This window comes from Callithrix jacchus, chromosome 8 (genome assembly GCF_049354715.1).
Source record: "Callithrix jacchus isolate 240 chromosome 8, calJac240_pri, whole genome shotgun sequence".
Classification (NCBI taxonomy): domain Eukaryota; kingdom Metazoa; phylum Chordata; class Mammalia; order Primates; family Cebidae; genus Callithrix; species Callithrix jacchus.
Window position 1 is genome coordinate 93132198 of NC_133509.1, and position 22328 is coordinate 93154525.

At 36.6% G+C, this 22328-nt stretch overlaps 1 protein-coding gene across 11 annotated transcripts in view; it reads left to right on the forward strand.

Annotated features, from left to right (window-relative positions):
* Positions 1-22328, forward strand: part of KIAA0586 (KIAA0586 ortholog) — a 123413-nt gene that overhangs the window by 60060 nt on the left and 41025 nt on the right. For 6 of the 11 annotated variants that reach the window (XM_035260629.3, XM_054239976.2, XM_035260632.3 and 3 more), the window contains 3 exons: positions 1178-1254; positions 3161-3295; positions 9105-9282. In XM_035260629.3, the coding sequence (XP_035116520.1) occupies positions 1178-1254; positions 3161-3295; positions 9105-9282 (390 nt within the window). Of the gene's footprint in view, positions 1-1177; positions 1255-3160; positions 3296-5446; positions 6626-9104; positions 9283-22328 lie in introns of all 11 variants that reach the window. The other 5 variants (XM_035260631.3, XM_078335030.1, XM_078335031.1 and 2 more) reach the window with 3 other exon arrangements.

The window sequence follows — 22328 nt, forward strand, 5'->3', positions numbered from 1 at the left end:
TGTAGAAAGAATAGGGGGCCCAGTGCAATTTAGTTAAGTTTTCTGGATCTTAACTTCAGAAAGTCACATCTTCCCTATAATCTCACCCTCCAGAAATAATATCACTCTTAATGGTTTGGGGTAGACCTTTCCAGTCTTTTTTGTCTACATGTATATAGACACATAAATACATATGTATGTGGATGTATGTTTACCTTTAAAAATAGGATTCTACTATGCATATTGTTTTGACACCTGATTTTTTTTGGGATAGGATCTCACTGTGTCATCCAGGCTGGAGTGCAGTGGTATGATTGTGGTTCATTGCAGCCTCAACTACCTGGGCTCAAGTGATCCTCCCACCTCAGCCTTTTGAGTTACTGGGACTACAGGCACGCACCACCAGCCCCAGCTAACTTTTATATTTTTTTGTAGGGACGAGATTTCACCATTTTGTCCAGGCTGGTCTCAGACTCCTGAGCTCAAGTGATCCACCCGCCTTGGCCTCCGAAAGGGCTGACAGTATAGGCGTGAGCCACTGCACCCAGCCTGAAACATGAATTTTTTTTAACCTAATAATATATTGTGGATATATTTTAATATGACTCCATATAAATCTACTTTTTTTTTTTTATGGCTGTGTAGTCTATTTAATGCCTTAATAGAGGGCATTTAAATTGTTTTCAGTGCTTTCAGTCTAGACACAACTCTCTAATTACCATCCTTTCATGTATATATATCTTGGTGTACTTATCTGGTAGCTTCCTTAGAATATATGCCTAGAAGTGAAATTGCTGAGTCTACTTTAAAGATACATCGCCAACATGCTCTCTAGAAAGGATTTTTTTTTCTTTGCTTTAAGTTCAAGAAAGGATTTTAGCTCTTAATTTTAATCAGTTTTAATTATATCAACAGTATATGAGAGTACCCGTTTCTCAGTTTCATAACTACAATTGATATTTATAGTTCTTAATTTCTAACAAACTGTTAGGTTAAACAAAAATCTCATCTTTGTTATAAATTGTACTTTTTAAAAAAACTGGTAGGATTGAGTAGTTTGTGAATTACTTGTTTATAAACTTTGCCAATATTTCCATTGCAGTATAATTTTAAATCTAATATTCTATGGCTTTATGGATAGATTATTTGCTAAATTTGTGTTTCTTTTTTTTCTAAATTTTTATATTTTAATTTCTAGTTTTAGAAGATGTAGGACTGTATCTGACAAACCTTAATGATAGCTTATCCAGCACTCTGCATGATGCCGCTGAAATGGTAAGGAATGATTGACTCCAACACTGAATTCTGACAGGAAGAATATCTTTATGAATTTGTTGCCAATAGTCAGGTTTTTTTTCTCAATTTTTTGAGTTATAGACGCAAAATTTAGTAAAATAACCATGAAATAATTTAGGGTTTCTTGCACATTTCATTATATAATCTTATAATTATGAGAATGAAAAAAGTTATTATTTACCCTTGTGGCTCTAATAGTAGAAAAATATACATTTAATGTGATTAGGTAATGAAATCTAGCTGATTGCAAATTGCTACCTCTATATGTTGTCTTTAAAATATTTAAGCAAGATCTTACCTATTTAAACCAACTCTTATAAAACATTTGTTATTTTTCCCTAACCATGATTATAATTCTTTGTGCTAATAAATATTTACACTTAATGACTTAAAAAGAAAAATGAGGTCCAGGGATGCTAACCCTTTCTAGTTTTTAATCTAGCTCTGTGGAAGAAAAAGTTAGCATTTAAAAATATCATATTATATATAAATATATAGAAATGATAGTGGGAATTTTCTTTTGAAAAACCTATTAAGGAATAGAAATCTTTATTTTTTATATATTTTTAAACAATCTAAGCAAAGAAAGATAATTGTACTAAACTATTATCTGTATTTATTCATCTTTTTAAAGCATTGTTGCTATTTTTTATTTCACATAGGCCTATGAAAAGACTTCATTAAGAAGTTTTTTTGATAAGATTTTAAAAAAACAATTTTTAAACAGTAGTTGTTAACTGCAGGTAACTGGTTGAGCTAATTGTGACGAGAGCACAGCAATCACTTTTTAATGAAATAATACGGGAAGGAGGCATAAATGAGATACCTTTATTTTCAGAGAAGCATTACTAACATTTGGTCTTTTTAATATACTATTAGAGCATTTTTCTCCTTTCTTTGAGCTTTTCAAAGTGCCAAAGCATGTTTAAATTTCTTTCAAGTAAATAGCTAAACTGAACTAAGTCTAAATTATAATTCATTTCTCTTTTTCTATGTTTGAAACTAAATTCTAATTTTGATCTTTTTACTATGCCTAAATCACATATGCTACAAATTCATAATAAAGTCAAATGCAAAAGCAATCTGGAAAAACCCCAAATAACTTGAAGTTGTGTACCAGTTGGTATTTATCTATACATAGCTAGAGCATAGGGACTTCTAATCTGGAATTGATAAACTTTATTTCATGAAAAATAAAATAAATACAAATGCTTTTAACAAATTTGGAATCATGTTAATACTTGTATTGACATGAGAATCCACTTTGTTGGACTCTGAGGCCCACACTTTTCCTCATTGTTAGGATGGGTCTATTTGGAGTCATGAAAAAGCCTATACAGGGTGCTCCAGTGAGGGCCTTCAGTACTGATGCCCTCGCCAAGTAAGCCAGATGTCAGCCCAAAGGCAAGGGATATTGAGGTCTATAGCTGCTATACCATATTTCTTCAGTTTTTCATTTTTGCTTGTGGTCCAAGTTGCAGCATTTCAATGCTTTGCCCCCATTTCCACACTTTGGCATTGCTTTACTGCAGAAATATGAAGAGGAAGCTGTGTGACCCAAAAACAATGATATCATACAAAACATTTATGACTCATGGTAGCTCAACTGCATGGGACAGACAGTTTGATTTTTATGTTTTTATAACATATCTCCAGTTTACATGTTATACTGTGGTTTATATTTGAGGCAAATGTAGAGGCCTTTTATTATAGACAAAAGAAAATGAGAACTTGAAAATAAAGAGTTCATCTTCTTTTAAAAATGCTTATATCAAAAAATGCTAATATTTCATGACTGCTAAGTTTTTATTAATTATAAATTGAGAAAAATCCAATTGTTCAAAAAATTTATTTTTATTAATTTTCTTTATGGCTTTTTTTTTAGGAGGATGATCCTCCTAGTGAAGGGCAAGTGATTAGGATGCCCCATAAAAAATTTCATGCAGATGCAATTCTTTCTCTTCTTGCTAAACAAAACCAGGAGTCAGCAGTTTTACAGCAAGCAGTCTATCATTCAGAGGTACTTTTTAACCTTAATGACTTTTGTTTTGGTTAGATATAAATACAGGAAAAATTAAAATATTCTTACTATTAGTTAAAGCATGCTAGTATTTTATTCAGGGGTCAGTGCTGTAGCAACTTTAACTTGGAGTATTGGGACTGTAGAGTTTTATAACTGAAAGGAATTTAGACTATTTCAACCATCTTGTTCTACGGTTGAAAAAGTTGAAACTTTGTGAGGATTATTCATTTATTATTCCCCCATTTATTTAGTATCCATTATAAATGCTGGATACAACCTAGGAAAAGATACCAAGATAAATAAGACGTGACCCCTACCTTTAAACGGCTTACAGTCATGCAGGAAGATAAAGGCTTACACAAGTAATTATTCAACAGTGCAATAACTGATCAAATAGCTGTATTTACAAGTACTGTATGAACACACAGGAGAAAAGACTCTGCTTGAAGTCAGATGACACTTCATACACAATATTATATTGATGTCAGTCTTTAAAGATGGAGGAGGACTTTGCAGGCAGCAACAAAAGGGAAGGACATTTCAGAAGCAGAAATAGCATTTGTTAGGGATGAGAGGCAAGAAATATTAAAGCATATTAAGTATTGAAAATCTCAGTGTGGCTAGAATTTTAGATAAAGAATCAGATAAGTCTGGAGAAGTCGATTGAACCAGATGATCATAAAGAACATTTTATTTAGGCCACGATAAGGCTTGGACACTGTGGAGCCCATGAAGGTTTTTGGACAAGGGAGTTGCCTTAGGAAGAAGTATGAAGCCATAAACAAGTGAGGGAGACATGGGGGAACTACTACTACTGGAGTAGTCCCAGCAAGAGCGAATGAGAACATGAACAAAGACAGTTATAGCAGAAATAGAGAGTCATGAGATTTCAGTTTAAGGGCATAGGATTGACAGTAATTAGTCATTGTTTAAGAGAGGTCAAGAAGCATTTTTTAAAGGATAATCTTGAGGTTCCTACCTTCAGAGCCTGGGTGGGCGATTGTATAGTTGTTGGCTCAGAAGTGCAGAAAGAGTGCCAGATATTATGGGGAAAGTAATGAGTTCTATATGCACATTAAATTTAAGGTGCTTAAGGAAATTCCAGGTGGAAATGTACAGCATTGTCATTCAGACTGGTTAATGATGGAGCTGAGACTAGGATTCTTGATCTATATTTAGTGCTGTTTCTATTGTATCTGGTTGTCTTTGCATGAACAAATGTGAAACTGGCTTTAGATGAGCTGGAGATCTGAAGACTATATAGAGTACAAGGAGATGGTTGGTTTTTTTTTTATTTTTTATTCTTAGAACTTGAAATGATTAGGAAAAGTAGGAGAAGTAGAATTTAGTTATGGGAAAAAAATGAAAGCTTAACATATTCCTCCTTATTAAAATAATTAAATTTTCTGAAACTTTACTTAGCTATAGACCAAAAATTGATTTCACCAGAAAAATATTAGTTGTGATGTCTGTGTTGCTAAGTTCAAAAAAGTACTCTCATAGCTGCAGAAATTACGATGCTTAGTATTGAAACCAGTAAGCTGAGAGAGAAAAGGGAGGGAGGGAAGAGAAAGTGCATGTGCGCGTGGAAGGGAGAGAAAGCGGGAGAGGGAAGGAGGAAGAGAGAATGAGACAAGCAAATGGTACAAAAAGAGGTGGCAAATAGCAGAAGTGTCCACATAATTTATAAATCCCAGTGACTAAGCCCAGTTTTCTTTCTTTTGGAAATCACTAATATCAATGTATTTATTCATTCAATTTTATCAGACCTTTTCATCTTTTAGATCCTGGGAACTTTATCTTCGTTATTTCTTTCTCTTTTTTTTTTCTTCCTTTCACCCCCACACCCCCCACCCCCCAACTCATTTCCAGATACTGACACTTTATTTCTGTTTTTCTTATCCCTTAAATTTTCTATCTCTTTTCTTCTCTATTCTGGGAGAGATCCCCAATCTGACCTGCTGACTACTAATTTGTTCTCTACCATACTGTTTATCCCATTTATCATATTTTTCATATTTGACATTCTTGTTTTAATTTTTTGCTTTGCATTTTAATATCTTTTCTTATCTCCCTCTCTGTGTGTGTCTGTCTGATTAATATCATTCACTTTGTTTTCTGTTCTTTTTTTTTTTTTTTTTTTTTAAGTTATTGACTCCTCAGGTATCTGGTTCTTTTGACCTGTGAGTTCATATTTTACTGATGGGATCAACTATTCTGTCTGAGAATTTGGGTAAGGATAAAACCAGCCTATGGTCTGTTTCAGAGAATTGAAGAAGAGGGGAGGAGAGAAGCCTAGGGAGGAGAGCCTCAGGTATCACAGAACCACCCTTGGTCACTGTCCCTGCTGTTTGCTGTTACTCCACTATGTAGCTCTCCTGGTGATTATTGTGTCTTTAAACCCTTAGGAATAAGTTGCTTTGGGTGGGTTTATAATCTACCTGTCCTGGGGTTTGGAGGGGAAGAGGGCAAAGGAATAAATGCCCATGGATGGGCTTCTGGGCAGACTTCATCTATAGTTTTCACCATAGCTAGGCTGTCATGTTCCCAGATACTACTCTGGGGCACCAGCATGTACAGCAAGGGTTGTTACCAAGAAGAGTTTTATGGTTGAGGGGCAAGCAGTGATCTCAACAGGGAAAGAAATAAGCTTCTCCAGTCATTCCCCTCATGAAGCCCCTCCAGATCCAGAGAACCTCCTCCCAGGATGCAGCCGCTTTCTTTTCACACATACCGGTTTAAGTTAGCTGTCTGTTTCCCCAGTGTTTTTTCACGATTTTTACTTTCTCAGAATATATGGGTTCTTTTTCACCTCTGTAGTTACTCCAGTGTTGATTTTGAGAGCTGTCAGCCTTTGTTATTGTGCTGTCCTAGCTAGAACAGTAATGCAGAAGGTAGAATTCTATCTTCTTCATATCTTTTTCTAAGCATTTAAGCATATATATATATATATATATATTTGTGTATATGTATGCACGCACGTGTGTGTGTGTGTGTAAATATATATATATATATATGAGAATTTTTTTTGAGACAGAGTTTCACTCTGTTGTCCAGGCTGGAGTGCAGTGGCTCAGTCAGCTCACTGCAGCCTCAAACTCTTGGACTCAAGTGATCTTCCCACCTCAGCCCCCAGAATAGCTGGAACTATAGGCATATGCCATGCCTAACTAATTTTTTTTTTTTTTTTGGTCGAGTTGCGGTCTCACTATGTTGCCCAGGCTGGTCACCAACTTCTGACCTCAAGTGATCCTCCTGCCTCAGTCTTCCAAAGTTCTGGGATTATAGGCATGAGCCACCATTTCTGGCTGAGTATATAATTTTGAGGTGTGTGTATATATTGCTGTGCAACCAGCTTTTTAAATTTTAACGTAAATTCTGAATATCTACTATGTTCTTTTTATCTACCCAGTAGTATACCATAGTTTATTCTCCTTTTGAAGGATTTTTAGATTGGTTCCAATTTTTCACTAATCAAACTGTACTAGTTATAAAATCCTTTTTTTGTACTCATGAGAAGTTGTTTTTCTAGATTCAGATACTAAAGCATGGAATTGCTGGCTCAAAGATATAAGCATTCATAATTTAAGTTTTTAGGTACTGAAAAATTTCCCCTAATTGTATGAGTCCCTTTCCCATGTTACACATAATGATTTCAATCTTCAGTTTTTGCCAGTTTGATTAACAGTGACATTTTGCGTATTTTTCTATCTAAAGGGCTATTACATATTTGGTTTGTTTGTAATAAGAACTAGTAATAGTAATATACTATAAGTTAAAATACTGCTTTGGTAAGAAAATAGTGGCTTTTCTTTGTGCTTAGAACTTCTTGCTCAGAGGGGCATTAGGTCAGTGAGAGCTGGCTGATGGCAAAACTGTAACTTGTACATATATGTAGATTGGCTAGGTATATTACTCTATATTATAGGCAGCATGACTTAAATTGGCATGAGTTTAAGCACTGAGTATAATCCAAAACTCAGAGATACTTAAGAGTATGAGAGCATTTTGTAAATAGGCAGGATAAGTTTTCGGTGGGGTCTTAGAGTATTGTTAAGAAGTTAAACAGTATTCTAGAAAACAGATTCACAACAGAGAAGTTACTATAGATGGGCAGAGTAATATGGGCATTGTGAAATATTTCTCATCTGTCATCATTCTAAACACTACCCAAGAGTCTCTAAGGGATTTCATATTAATTATGAAACAATATTTTTAAATTTAAAGGATATTGAGGCAATCAGTATTCCGAAAGAAGAGCCAGGCTAAGGGAATAAGGGGAGATAGAGATGTACATAGGAGAATGAAGGCAAATTGAAGAGAATCTTGAATGTTGAGCTAAGAAATTTGGATTTTATTTTATAGTCAATGGAATCATCAAAGATGTTTCAGCAGTGATTTCTTCATATATTTTAGTAAAAAAAAACACTTGTTGGTTAAAATTAAAACCCTTTTGAATGAGAAACATGGGAGCTTTCAGATATTGGAATTTTTCTTCATTTCTTAATTAGTAAATTCATTAATTAGAATATCTCAAGTCATAAAATGTACTAGTGATTAGGATATATAATTTTTTAATATAGAAAGAAAATAAGAGTCTTACATTTTTTCCAATTGTTCATTTATTTCATATATTTCATTTAAAACAAATTTTTTTTTGAGATGGAGTTTCGTTTTTGTTGCCCAGCCTGAAGTGCAATGGCACAATCTTGGCTTACTGCAACCTTCGCCTCTCAGGTTCAAGTGATTCTCCTGCCTCAACCTCTCGAGTAGCTGAGATTATAGGCATGCCCCACCATGCCCAGCTAATTTTGTATTTTTAGTAGAGATGAGGTTTTGCCATGTTGACCAGGCTGGTCTCAAACTCCTGACCTCAGGTGATCCACCTACCCGGGCCTCCCAAAGTGCTGAGACTGCAGGTGGGAGCCACCATGACTGGCCAACAATTTTTGTGCTTTTTGTATTTTTATTTTTTTCCAGGGAAAAGAACATTATTAAATATGACTAAAGTAGTCTTCTATAATCTCTATATTTTTATAAAAGCATAATTATTGATTATATTTATGCTGTTTAAAGTATATTATTCTCATCAGTTGTTTAATTGTAAAGTTTACACTGGCAAACTTTAGGCAGTTTTTATTCATGAAGAATGAGAGAAGTTTTCTGTTATTCCCATTTTAAGCTGTATGAACAATGTGTAATGCATACCAGCATTTAGTGGTTTTGAGTTTTTGTGTTTTTGAGACAGGGTCTCACTATGTTACCCAAGCTGGGGTAAAGTGGTGCAGTCACTCACTGTAGCCACTGTAGCCTCCCGGGTTCAAGCTAGCCTCCTGCCTCAGCCCCCCAAGTAGCTGGGCCTACAGGTGTGTGCTGCGATGCCCAGCTAATTTTTGTATTTTTTGGAGAGACGGGGTTTCACCATGTTGCCTAGGCTGGTCTTGAACTTCTGAGCTCAAGGGATCCTCCTGCCTTAGCCTCCCAAAGTGCTGGGATTATAGGTATGAGCCACCATACTGGCCTCATTTAATGTTTAAATTGTAATAGAATTTTTCTTATATGTTTTATGGCTATTTAATTGGAGCTTGAAAAATAGTGATTGATTTCATAAAATAAATGAAATTATATTGAAAACAAAGCCTGTCACTAGGCTTATTAGACTAACTTCTTATATGTAGCAGAGTAGGCAGTTTGTAAAATACTTTCCAAGGAGTCAAGGGGTATTGTTTGTGATATTTGGCAAATATTTCCTGTTTTTATTTGATTTTAATATAATGGTTTTAATGATTGTTTCTACTTTTTAAAGGACTTGGAAAAGAGTGTGGGTGAACTTAGCGAAGGACAGAGACCCCAGCTAACAGCAGCAGCAGAGAACATCTTAATGGGACATTCTCTCTGTATGAAGCCACCTGTCACTAATGCAGAGTCTTTGGATCAACAATGTGATCCTCAAACATTACCTCAGCAATTTGGCACAGTTTCAGGTATATACCATAATATTCTTTCTTCATGTGTCATAGTAGTATCCCTAAACTGAGTTGAGAAAAGTATACCGACTTTCAGATGGGGGCTTGCAAAATTTCTTTATTAAAAGGGATTTTAATAATTGAAAAGTTTGGTGGTAACTTTTTAAATAGTATGTATAGCAGTCTTTTTCCAAATGTGATTCATGTCTCAATGTTGGTACATGAACCATTGGGTGGTAGGTAAAATAATTTTGATAATACACATACATACATGTAAAACTTTTTAATTCTGAAGCATTTATTTTATTATTTATTTATTTATTTAGAGATGGAGTCTTGCTCTGTTGCCAGGCTTGAGTGCAATGGCACAATCTTGGCTTACTGCAACCCCTGCCTCCCGGGTTCAGGCAATTCCCCTGCCTCAGCCTTCCAAATAGCTTGGATTACAGGCATGTGCTGCCATACCCAGCTAGTTTTTGTATTTTTAGTAGAGATGGGGTTTCGCTTTATTGGCCAGTCTGGTCTCGAACTCCTGACCTCAAGAGATTTGCCCACTTTGGCCTCCCAAAGTGCTGAGATTACAGGTGTGAGCCATCGCTCCCAGCAGATGCATTTAAATATATACTAGAGAAAGATAATGAATCCATGAAAACTGACATAACAGATCTTTATGTTTAGGACAAGATTAAATTAGATAATACTGTAGACATTTACTCCTTCTACCATATGAATTTCAGTAGCCCTCAGTGCATTCAGGACTATTTTAGAATTTAAATAAACTTTCTGTTGTGATATGTTGGAAATAAGGATAGAATATAGAATACCAATCACTAGCGTATATAGTTGATTCTCATCTATGAAGCATTGTTATATTCTGTGGTCACCACAAACATATTAACAAATATGAACCATTGCTCCTAGGGTAAATACAGGATTAGGTTTCTGTAAGTCTCTGGTCATAACATTTTTATCAACTGATCAATATATAACCTGGTTTTATTTGTGTTTCTGTTTAAAGAAATCTTATTTAATATATATTTTGGATTCCCAGCAGTATAACTTGTGCCTGAAGGAAGCCTGTCTAACACATGTATTTTCTCCATAAGACATGTCAGAGCCTTCTTGTGCTTAGAAACACTAGACAGGCCAAGCCCGATGGCTCACGCCTGCAATCCCAGCACTTTGGGAGGCCAAGGTAGGCAGATCACCTGAGATCAGGTGTTCGAGACCAGCCTGGCCAACATGATGAAACCCTATCTCTACTAAAAATACAAAAATTAGCCAGGCATAGTGCAAGTGCCTGTAATCTCAGCTATTTGAGAGGCTGAGGCAGGAGAATCACTTGAACCTGGGAAGCAGAAGTTGTAGTGAGCCAAGATCATGCCACTGTACTCCAGCCTGGGCGACACAGCGAGATTCCATCTCATAAAAAAAGAAACACTAGACAGTACTTCAGCACTAAGGGGCCATTTTAAACAGTGAAATTTCCAAAAGAAAAAAAAACACAAAAATGTGAAAAACACAGCTTTACATATACTGTGAAAAGGTCACTTGTTTACAGTATGAGAGTTGAAGTAAAGTGGAATGTATCCTTGTTCAGCATCAATTGGAAAAATGCATATCAGGTAATTTAAGTTTTTCACCATGCTGTCCATGTCCACAAATGACCAGGAAGGTGATGTGAGTATTGATTTTGGGGTTATAAATACATTTTAGCAAGTATGTATCAAATACATAATTTGCATATAAATGAGGATCTTCTATATTCTTATTACTGATTTTTTAAAATGCCTATTTCTTCATTCATTTTTTAATGCCCATTTCTTCTCTTAAGTGAAAAGAAACTTCTGAAGGTATGCAGATTTGTCAGAAGTCAGAAAAGGAAAATCCTGAAGTTAGAGTATTTAGTTTTATATTGAGTGAATACCTTATGTTATTCTGAACTGAGAGAAATTCAAGACTCAATTTTCCATGTGAATAAATGTAAAGATTGGCCTTATTTCTCATTTTGTACACCTAATGAGAGCGTTAAATGTTTTACGTTCTTTAAAATTTGTAGGATTCAAATAGCATAAAATGTGGCTTTTACATTTATGTCCAGCTAAATGTGCAGAATGCAATGAAACAGAGTTAACACTAGGTGGCTCTCACAGATCACTTGAACTACTAGGTACTTAAAAAGTACTAGGTACCTGAGAGCAACTGGGTACTTAGTTGAAATGCTATGGAATAAACTCTCTGAGGAGATAGTCTATCCAGTCCTTTCTTAAATCTCTGGTAGTCCTAGCAGGTTACCTATAGTACAGTGCATTTTTAATATTAGGTACATTGTAGGTATTTAATTGGAAAAAATAAGTAATATGTTATAACGTAAGATTGTAATATGTTATATGATATAATGCATATAAGGCAGTATCGTAGAGTAGCTAAGAGTTTAGGCTTTGAGAGTCTCAGAAACAGGTTTGAATTCCAGCTCTGTATATCTTTGGTCAAGTAACTTATTGTTCCTGAGCCCAAATTTCTTCGTGTGCCAGGTGGGGATAATCGCTATGTACCAAATTACCCCACATTTTTAACAGCCGAAGGCAACAAACATTTATTATCTCACACAACTCTGAAAGTCCCAAATCCATTAGTGACTTACCTGGGTGGTTGTTAGGATCTCTCCTGATCTGGCAGTCAAGATGATGGCTTGAACTGAGGTCATCTGAAGCCTTGAGTAGGGTTGAAGGATCCACTTTCCAAACTCACTCACATGGCTTTAGCAAGAGGCTTCACTTCTTCACCATGTTAACCAATCCATAGGGCCATACCTGACGTTGTAGCAGGCATCCCTCAAGAGAAAGTAAGCAATCAAGATGGAAACCATAATGTCGTTTTCTTTTTCTTTTGAAAAAAGTCTTGCTCTGTTGCCCAAGCTGGAATGCAGTGGTGCGATCTCAGCTCACTGCAACCTCTGCCTCCTGGGTTCAAGCAATTCTCCTACTTTGGCCTCCTGAGTAGCTGGGACTACAGATGCAAGCCACCGTGCCTGACTACTTTTTGTATGTTTTTGTAGAGATGGGATTTTGCCATGTTGGCCAGGCTGGTCTCAAATTTCTGACCTCAAGTGATCCATCCACCACAGCCTTCCAAAGTGCTGGGATTACAGGTGTGAGCCACCACACCCAGCCAATAATGTCTTTTATAACCTGATCTCCAAAGTGACATGCCATCACTTCTGTCATATCCCACTGATAACACAGAACAATTATGGAACAACTTAAGAGGTGACTTTAAAAAGGTGTGAATACCAGGATGCAGGTATGGTTGAAGGCTTTCTTGGAGGTAATAGTGTCCACCTTATTACAGTTATTAGGTACCATACTTGACTGTGCATGTAAAGTAGTTAGCACAGTGCTTGGCACATGGTGTTGTTCTCTTTAATAATGCTTGGACTGTGTGAACGTACTGTCTTGTATGTACTTAATAGAATCAGAAACCATCAACAGTTGACTAAAAGGACTTTGCCTATAGAAAACTGATTTCTTCTTCTTGTTTCAAGATTTTCTCCTGGTAATCACAGAATGTAACTGTGATCCATAGATGAGAATCAACTATATATACTAGTGATTGGTATTTCTTTTCATCTTGATTTTTAATAGCTTTGCTTACAGAGGCTCATCTGTTTGCATTTTGCCCCTCCCCACCCCTGCTAATTTTCAGGAAATATCCTATTTGCAACCTGTAGTCCTCTATCACTGTCTCCATTCCTAAGGCTCTCAGGTTGGGTTGAGTAACCTAAAGATACAAAATTGGCTTTGAGGAGTTGTCTTGGGAACCCTAAAATGTAAGCTATAATTTGAGTGAATTATGTGTGGGCTCTGGGATATACTAACAATTACAGCTTTTCATTTACTCAAAAAACCTATATTGAATACCCACTGTATACCTAGAACTGTGTAAGTACTACATTTAGCATTTGAGATTCAAAGATGGTAGATATTTGCTCTCAAGAAGTTTACAAAGTAGTGGAGGAGAAATAAATAACAATTATAATATTGTGTGACTAGTACAACACAGACGGCTGTGGGAGTGCAGAGGAGGAACTCAGCTCATTTGTGAGGGCTTAGAAAAGGTTTTCTGCAAGAGCCAATGTGAAATTAAATCTTAAGGGAATTAGCCAGATGGTAAATTATGATAAGAATATTCCAGTTTCTTCATTTACTTATTCAGAAGACATTTTTTAAGTGCCTGCTATACATTGAGCATGTGCTAGGTGCTAGGAATATGAAACTTGGTAAGGCCCTGTTCACAATGATATTTTTTTTCTCTAGTAGACACAGTGGATAAAAAAACAAAAACATGCAGTAAGTCCTGTGGTTATTGTCAAGAAGCCCATAGAGGATGGAGAAACAGGTCAATTGAGGTTGAAGTTGGGATTCAGGAAAAGACTTCATAGATGAGGGAAGTCTTGCTTGAAGCAACTCCTCAAAGATGAATAAATGCTTGCTATGTGGTGAGTGAGGAAGGACCTTTCAGGCAGAATAGGCAATGAGACAAGAAACAAAAGCAAAAAAAGAGCAAGACTTGATCATGGAAATGTGGTGCTTTTGTCAAAGAATTAGAGCTTAGGATGTAATGAAATTGCAGCAGGGAGCAGAAACCAGGTCATGAAAAGCCCTGGATGATCTATCAAGGAGTTTTTTTGTGCACAAAATGGGAAATAATAACACTCTTGCTTTATACTTACTTCCATGAACAATTCAGTCTTAAGTTTCTGTCAATTCTGAATGTTGTGTGATATTCGTCAGTCTGTTGAAAATTGTAATTAAATGAGTGATATGATCATATTTACTTTCATTTAGCAAGATTATCTGAAGTGCAATGTGATGGATAGATTGGAAGAGTTAAGACAGGATGCAAGGAGCCTGATTAAATAACCATTAAAGTTGGCCTGGTGAGACATTATTCAGTAGTGAGGATATATAAAAAGGGAGATTTGAGAGAGAATTAAGGAAATGGACAGGAATTCGTTTGAATGTGAGCAGTACAAAAGAAAGGGAAAGTCTAAGAAATTAATAAGTTTCTGGCTAGAATTATTGGATAGATGGTCATCTCAGTCACTGAGAGACAGAAATGGACGGGAATTCAGTTGAATGTTTGCAGTACAAAAGAAGGGGAGAGTCTAAGAAATCTGTAAGTTTCTGGCTAGAATTATTGGATAGATGGTCATATCAGTCACTGAAAGAGAGAGAGAATATGAAGGAAGAGAGAGAGAATTAGGAAGAAGGAGGTTGAGTGGGGTTTATACATACTGACTTTCATACAAATGAAAAAAAATCCATTAGATATACCAGACCAAAAACTCTTGCTAGACTGGTGATTTTAGGTGAATTTAGTCTTCTCTAAAAGTCTGCCATACTTGCTTTCCACTACAATAAAATTCTAGGAAAGTAAAATTAGGGATTTCTAGTTATTATTAATTAAATTAAATCTGACTTGAATGGAATAATATTTTAAATATCCCTCTTTTAGAGGCCTAACTTGCATTAGACATGCAAGACACCCATACTCAATGAGCCTGCTTGTTAGAAGACACAGCAAATTCAGCATTGTTATGATTGCTGTCATGGAATCCTTTCCTGACCACTTGTCACTGGGTTAAATACCTGTCATATGTACTCTGTATAATTCTCTAATGTGATTTGTAATCTCACGTGAGGGTACAGACTTTATCTTGTTTACTTTCATGTCCCTGTCATCTAGAGATTATGTAGTACACAGAACATAGTAAATATCTTTTAAATTACAGGATGGCATGTGATGTGAAAGCTATTACATACTTTTTGAGTGCTGTTCCACCCCATCACCACTTTTTTCCTGTCCCATGTATGCCTTATCCCTAGTAACCCATGTTAAGATTCTGGCATATAACTTTCCTATTTTTTACCTCACACGTATAATTATATGCACACGCACATGCACAATATATATGGTGTGTGTGATTGCTATTATTTTACAACTTTAGATCATATGCACACTTGCCTGCATTTTGTGTTTTACCCAGTAAATCCTGTAGATTACTCCAGGTCAGCCAGTATTACTTAGATTTATTCTTTTTAATGATTGCATAAAACTTCATGGTGTAGATTTCCAATAATTTATTTAATTGTTTCTCTGTTGATGGACGTTTATTACCATTTCCCTGCACTGTAAAGAATGCTAAAGTATCCACACAGGTATCCTAACAGATTGTTGTGTTTTATACTCCTTACTCCTGGGAAGCTCTTCTATACATGAGCAAATGTATCTTTGGTTTAGAAACAGATAATACCAAGTTGCTTTCTTGAAAGTTTAAACCAATTTATTTTTGTAAGCAATTTATTAAGAGTCCTTTCCCTATATCCCCTCCTGAAATTGTGTTGATTAGTTTGTTTTACATGCATCAGTAGAAATACAAAGATATGTTTCTGACTCCTGGTGAATTTATGTCTTTTCATTCATATGTTTGATGGCCATTTGTATGTGCTCCGATAACGTTCTTTTCCCATCCAGGAGGTTCTTAATTTTTCTTTTCTTTTTTTTTTTTAAAGCTGTTTCTATGGTTTAGATGTTTTCTCCTATCTGTATTGCAAATACCTTTATCCATGTTTATATTTTGTTCATTGACATTGTTGATGGTCTTTTTTATCATATAATTAAAACATTTATAGATTTTTTTTTCTATCTTTTATACTTTCTGTGCTTTCATGGCTTATGTTGCTATACTGTAGAGAAAAGCTAATCATTTTCATCTATTTATCTGATATCTAGTGACATAACCAAATTCTCTTATTAGTTCTAATAGAGTTCTTTTTTCTCATTAGAGTCTCTTGGGTTTCTAGGCATATACCATATTATCAGCAAAAGAGGTTTCAATATCTTCTTTTTCAACGTTATATGTAATTCTTTTCTCTTAATTGATTTGCCAAACACTCTTAGAAAAATGTTGAACAAGTGACATAAAAATAGAAAAAAGCATATCAGAATATAAAGAGGCAAATATAAAGCCTGGAACATTAGTTACTCTAAATTATAGATATTATTACCATTATTTAATCTTCTGTTAGATAATTAAATGAGAATTAGGTAATAATTTTGATAACTTGTTTTTACAGATTTAATACTATAATAGTAAATATTAAAACTCAATGTGGGTGGGCACAGTGGCTCATACCTCTAATCCCAGCACTTTGAGAGGCTGAGGTGAGCAGATCACTTGAGCACTTCAGGTCAGGAGTTCAAGACCAGCCTGGCCAACATGAGGAAACCCTGTCTCTACTAAAAATACAAAAATTAGATGGGTGTGCTGGCACATGCCTGTAGTCTCAGCTCCTCTGGAGGCTGAGGCAGGAGAACCACTTGAACCTGGGAAGCAGAGGTTGCAGTGAGCTGAGATCGTGCCACTGAACTCCAGCCTGGGTGACATAGTGAGTCTCATTCTCAAAAAAAAGAAAAAAGAAAAAATTAAAACTCAATGTATTTTGCTTTATGCAAAACCCCATTATAAACCTAGATTAACATAAAAGATCAATTGGAATGTGATTATTTGCTACATCTAGAAAATTGTCAACAGAATGCCTTTAAATGGAAAATATCTATGGCATCTTTAAAATATTTTTTCGGGCTGGGTGCAGTAGCTCATGTCTGTAATCCCAGTACTTTAGGAAGCTGAGGCAGGAAGATCACTTGAGCCCAGGGGTTTCAGACCAGCCTTGGCAACATGGCAAAACCCCGTCTCTACTAAAAATACAAAAAATTATCCAGGTGTGGTAGTGCACACCTATTGTCCCAGTTACTCAGGGGGCTGAGTTGGAAGAATCACCTGAGCCTTGGAAATCAAAGATGCAGGGAGCCATGATCATGCCATTGCACTCCCGCCTGGGCAACAGGAATGAAACTCTGTCTTAAAAAATATATATAGATATATATTTCATTGTGGCACTGTTTACAATAGCAAAGACCTGGAACCAACCCAAATGCCCATCAATGATAGATTGGACAAAGAAAATGTGATACATATACACCATGGAATACTATACAGCCATAAAAAACGATGAGTTCGTGTCCTTTGTAGGGAAATGGATGAATCTGGAATTCATCATTCTCAGCAAACTGACACAAGAACAGAAAATCAAACACCACATGTTCGCACTCATAGGCAGATGTTGAACAATGAGAACTCATGGACACAGGGAGGGGAGCATCACAAACTGGGGTCTGTTGAGGGGGTTGGGGAGGGATGGTAGGGGGTGGGGAGGTTGGGAAGGAATAATTTGGGGAGAAATGCCAGTTATAGGTGATGGAGGGATGGAGTTAGCAAACCACATTGCCATATATGTACCTATGCAACAGTCCTGCATGATCTGCATATGTAGCCCAGAACCTAAAGTACAATTAAAAAAAAACCAAAAAGACATATATATATGTATAAAAACAATTTAGTTTGTATATAACTCTTCAGGTCTATTTCTATGATTATATTTTGAAAGGTTCTCTAGCAAGACTGAAACAGAGAGCAATGACTTAATTCCTCTGTGCTTCTTACTAGCTCTCTGATTTTAAACAGTTAACTTCTCTGAACATTAGTTATGTCAGTGAAAGGCAGTTATAATACTGTCTAACCTGTCGATCTTACAGAATGATTGTAAAGTTCAAATGTAGTAAGATAATGTACTCATATATGAAAGTGGTTGGAGTATACATTGCAATACAAAGATAAAGTGATGTTATTATTAAATACACAGATGTCTCTGCTCCTTCCTTCTTTTTAGTGATTTGATTGAGGTGCCATTTATTTATGTATTTATTTATTTAGAGACAGGATGTTACTTTGTCACCCAGATTGGAGTGCAGTGATGCGATCTCAGCTCAGTGCAACTTCCACCTCCAGGTTTCAAGCGATTCTCCTGCCTCAGCCTCCTGAGTAGCTGGGATTACAGCACATGCCACCACATCCAGCTAATTTTTGTATTTTTAATAGACATAGGTTTCACCATGTTGGCCAGGCTTGTCTTGAACTCCTGATCTCAGGCAATCCACCCGCCTTGGCCTCCCAAAGTGCTGGATTACAGGCATGAGCAACTGCACCTGGCCAGAGGTGCCATTTAGATAAGAAAAAGAAGAGCTTGAGCACTTGAAGAAAAAAATCTACAGAATATAGCTAAGCAATACCAACATTTTTCAGGCAGGAAATTGCCCTTTGCTATAAGATTATGTTTTTATTTTTATTTTTATTTATTTATTTATTTTTGGGGGTGGGGAGGAAGGCAGGAAGGGAGGGAAGAAGGATGGTAGGGAGGAAGGAAGGGATGAAGGAAGGAAGGAAGGAAGGGAGGAAGCGGGGAGGGAGGGAGGGAGGGAGGGAGGGAAGGGAAGGAAGGAAATCAAGCAATGAGAGAGACATTGCCGACCTGGATCTAGAGGTTTACAAGTTGATTTCTTTTTTTTTGAGAGAAGGAAAGAAAAAAAAAAATAAGTAAAGGAGAGGAAGAGGGAGAGTAAATGGAAATATTGCTTTATTTTGAAAAAAATTGGGTATTAATAATGGCCAATCAATGTTTCATTTAAACTTATGGGTAGGTGTGATGTGGTATTGACAAGAATGTATATTTTGTGTATTTGAAGTGGAGAGCTCTGTAAATATTTATTAAGTTTACTTGTTCCAGATCTGAGTTCGAGTCCTTGATATCCTTATTAATTTTCTGTCTCATTGAATCTAAGAGTCATATCTGGGTGTTAGGATCGTTAGCTCTTGTTGTTGCATTGATCCTTTTACCACTGTATCTTTGTTGCTTTAAAATCTATTTTATCCGATACGAGAATTGCAACTCCTGCTTTTTATTTATTTATGATTTATTTTTGCTCTCCATTTGGTTGGTAAATCTTTCTCCATCCCTTTGTTTTGAGTCTTTGTGTATCCTTGCATGTGAAACAGGTCTGGATGTAACATGCCATTGGGTTTTGGCTGTGTCTTTTGATTGGGGGATTTAGTCGATTTAAATTTAGGGTTACTGCCTTTTGATGTTGACTGGCTGTTTTATCGATTCGTTGGTATAAATTCTTCTTTATGTTGGTGCTCTTTACTTTATGGTGTATTTTTAGAAAGGCTAATACTAGTTGTTTCTTTCTGTGTGTAATGCTTCTTTCAGAAGCTCTTGTAAAGCAGGCCTGGTGGTAATAAAATCTCTGAGTTCTTGCTTGTTCATAAAAGATTTTATTTTTCCTTCAGTTGTGAAGCTTAGTTTGGCTGGATATGAAATTCTTGGCTGAAGGTTCTGTTCTTTGAGGATGTTGAATATTGGCCCCCACTCTCTTCTGGCTTGTAGAGTTTCTGCTGAGAGATCTGCTGTAAGTTTGATAGGCTTGCCTTTGTGGGTAACCTGACCTTTCTCTCTGGCCGCCCTTAGTATTTTCTCCTTCGTTTCAACCCTGGTGAATCTAACGATTATGTGCCTTGGGGTTGCTCTTCTTGAGGAATATCTCTGTGGTGTTCTCTGTATTAGCTGGGGTTGAATGTTGACCTGCTTTGCTAGTTTAGGAAAATTTTCCTGAATAATTTCCTGAAGGGTATTTTCCAGCTTGGATTCATTCTCTCCGTTGCATTCAGGTACACCTATCAAACGTAGATTTGGTCTTTTCACATAGTCCCACCTTTCTTGGAGACTTTGCTCATTCCTTTTTATCCATTTTTCTCTAATCTTTTCTTCACGTTTTATTTCATTAAGTTGGACTTTGACCTCTGATATCTCTTCTTCTGCTTGAACAATTCGAGTGTTTAAACCTGTGCATATTTCTCGGAGTTCCTGTATTGTATTCTTCAGTTCCATTAATTCACTCATACTCCTAAGTTGTCTATTCTCAATAGGATTTCATCAAACCTTTTTTCAAAGTTCCTAGTTTCTTTACGTTGGGCTACAACCTGTTCTTTTAAGTCACCGAAGTTTGTTATTATCCATTCCTTGAAGAGTGATTCTGTTATTGGGATGTGCTCGTTCTCCATCAAGCCTTGTTCCATTGTCGATGTGGAACTGTGATCATCTTTAGAGGGAGAGGCGTTCTGACTTTGAGTATTCTCAGCTTTTTTACGCTGGTTTCTTCCCGTCATTGTAAATTTATCCTCCTGTCATCTTTGAAATTACCAACTTTCAGATTAGGTCTCTTGAGTGGACGTCCAGGTTGTTAGTTCCCAGGGCCAGAGCAGCAGCGTTAAAACTAATGGTGCTTTTCTGCCCAGGATTCTCCTGTCTGGCTTCCTTCTTGTGTCCGTAGTAGGCGACTCTGCCTTCCCAGGACTCCAAACCTCGGTCAAAAGGGGAACTGGTCCCGTTTACTCTGCGCCCAGCGCTGCCACGCCTAGGTGCTGTCACAGCCGCTGCGCCAGGCTCTGGTGTCGTGCTGGGGGCCCGTGCGGGTCCTCCGAACCTGTTTACTCTGCTCCGAGAGCTGCCGTGCTGAGGTGCGGGCGGAACCGCTGCGCCGGCCATGAGAGTCGCACTGGCCACCCGTGTGTTTCCTCCACTGGGGGATCTTCTTTTTTATTTATTTATTTATTTATTTTATTTTATTTTATTTATTTATTTATTTATTTTTTTTTTTCGGGGGGAGGAAGGCAGGAAGGGAGGGAAGAAGGACGGTAGGGAGGAAGGAAGGGATGAAGGAAGGAAGGAAGGGAGGAAGCAGGGAGGGAGGGAGGGAGGGAAGGGAAGGAAGGAAATCAAGCAATCAGAGGGACATTTCGGACCTGGATCTAGAGGTTTACAAGTTGATTTCTTTTTTTTTGAGAGAAGGAAAGAAAAAAAAAATAAGCAAAGGAGAGGAAGAGGGAGAGTAAATGGAAATATTGCTTTATTTTGAAAAAAATTGGGTATTAATAATGGCCAATCAATGTTTCATTTAAACTCATGGGTAGGTGTGATGTGGTATTGACAAGAATGTATATTTTGTGTATTTGAAGTGGAGAGCTCTATAAATATTTATTAAGTTTACTTGTTCCGGATCTGAGTTCGAGTCCTTGATATCCTAATTAATTTTCTGTCTCATTGAATCTAAGAGTCATATCTGGGTGTTAGGATCGTTAGCTCTTGTTGTTGCATTGATCCTTTTACCACTGTATCTTTGTTGCTTTAAAATCTATTTTATCCGATACGAGAATTGCAACTCCTGCTTTTTATTTATTTATGATTTATTTTTGCTCTCCATTTGGTTGGTAAATCTTTCTCCATCCCTTTGTTTTGAGTCTTTGTGTATCCTTGCATGTGAAACAGGTCTGGATGTAACATGCCATTGGGTTTTGGCTGTGTCTTTTGATTGGGGGATTTAGTTGATTTAAATTTAGGGTTACTGCCTTTTGATGTTGACTGGCTGTTTTATCGATTCGTTGGTATAAATTCTTCTTTATGTTGGTGCTCTTTACTTTATGGTGTATTTTTAGAAAGGCTAATACTAGTTGTTTCTTTCTGTGTGTAATGCTTCTTTCAGAAGCTCTTGTAAAGCAGGCCTGGTGGTAATAAAATCTCTGAGTTCTTGCTTGTTCATAAAAGATTTTATTTTTCCTTCAGTTGTGAAGCTTAGTTTGGCTGGATATGAAATTCTGGGCTGAAGGTTCTGTTCTTTGAGGATGTTGAATATTGGCCCCCACTCTCTTCTGGCTTGTAGAGTTTCTGCTGAGAGATCTGCTGTTAAGTCTGATAGGCTTGCCTTTGTGGGTAACCTGACCTTTCTCTCTGGCCGCCCTTAGTATTTTCTCCTTCGTTTCAACCCTGGTGAATCTAACGATTATGTGCCTTGGGGTTGCTCTTCTTGAGGAATATCTCTGTGGTGTTCTCTGTATTAGCTGGGGTTGAATGTTGACCTGCTTTTCTAGTTTAGGAAAAATTTCCTGAATAATATCCTAAAGGGTATTTTCCAGCTTGGATTCATTCTCTCCGTCACATTCAGGTACACCTATCAAACGTAAATTTGGTCTTTTCACGTAGTCCCACCTTTCTTGGAGACTTTGCTCATTCCTTTTTATTCTTTTTTCTCTAATCTTTTCTTCACGT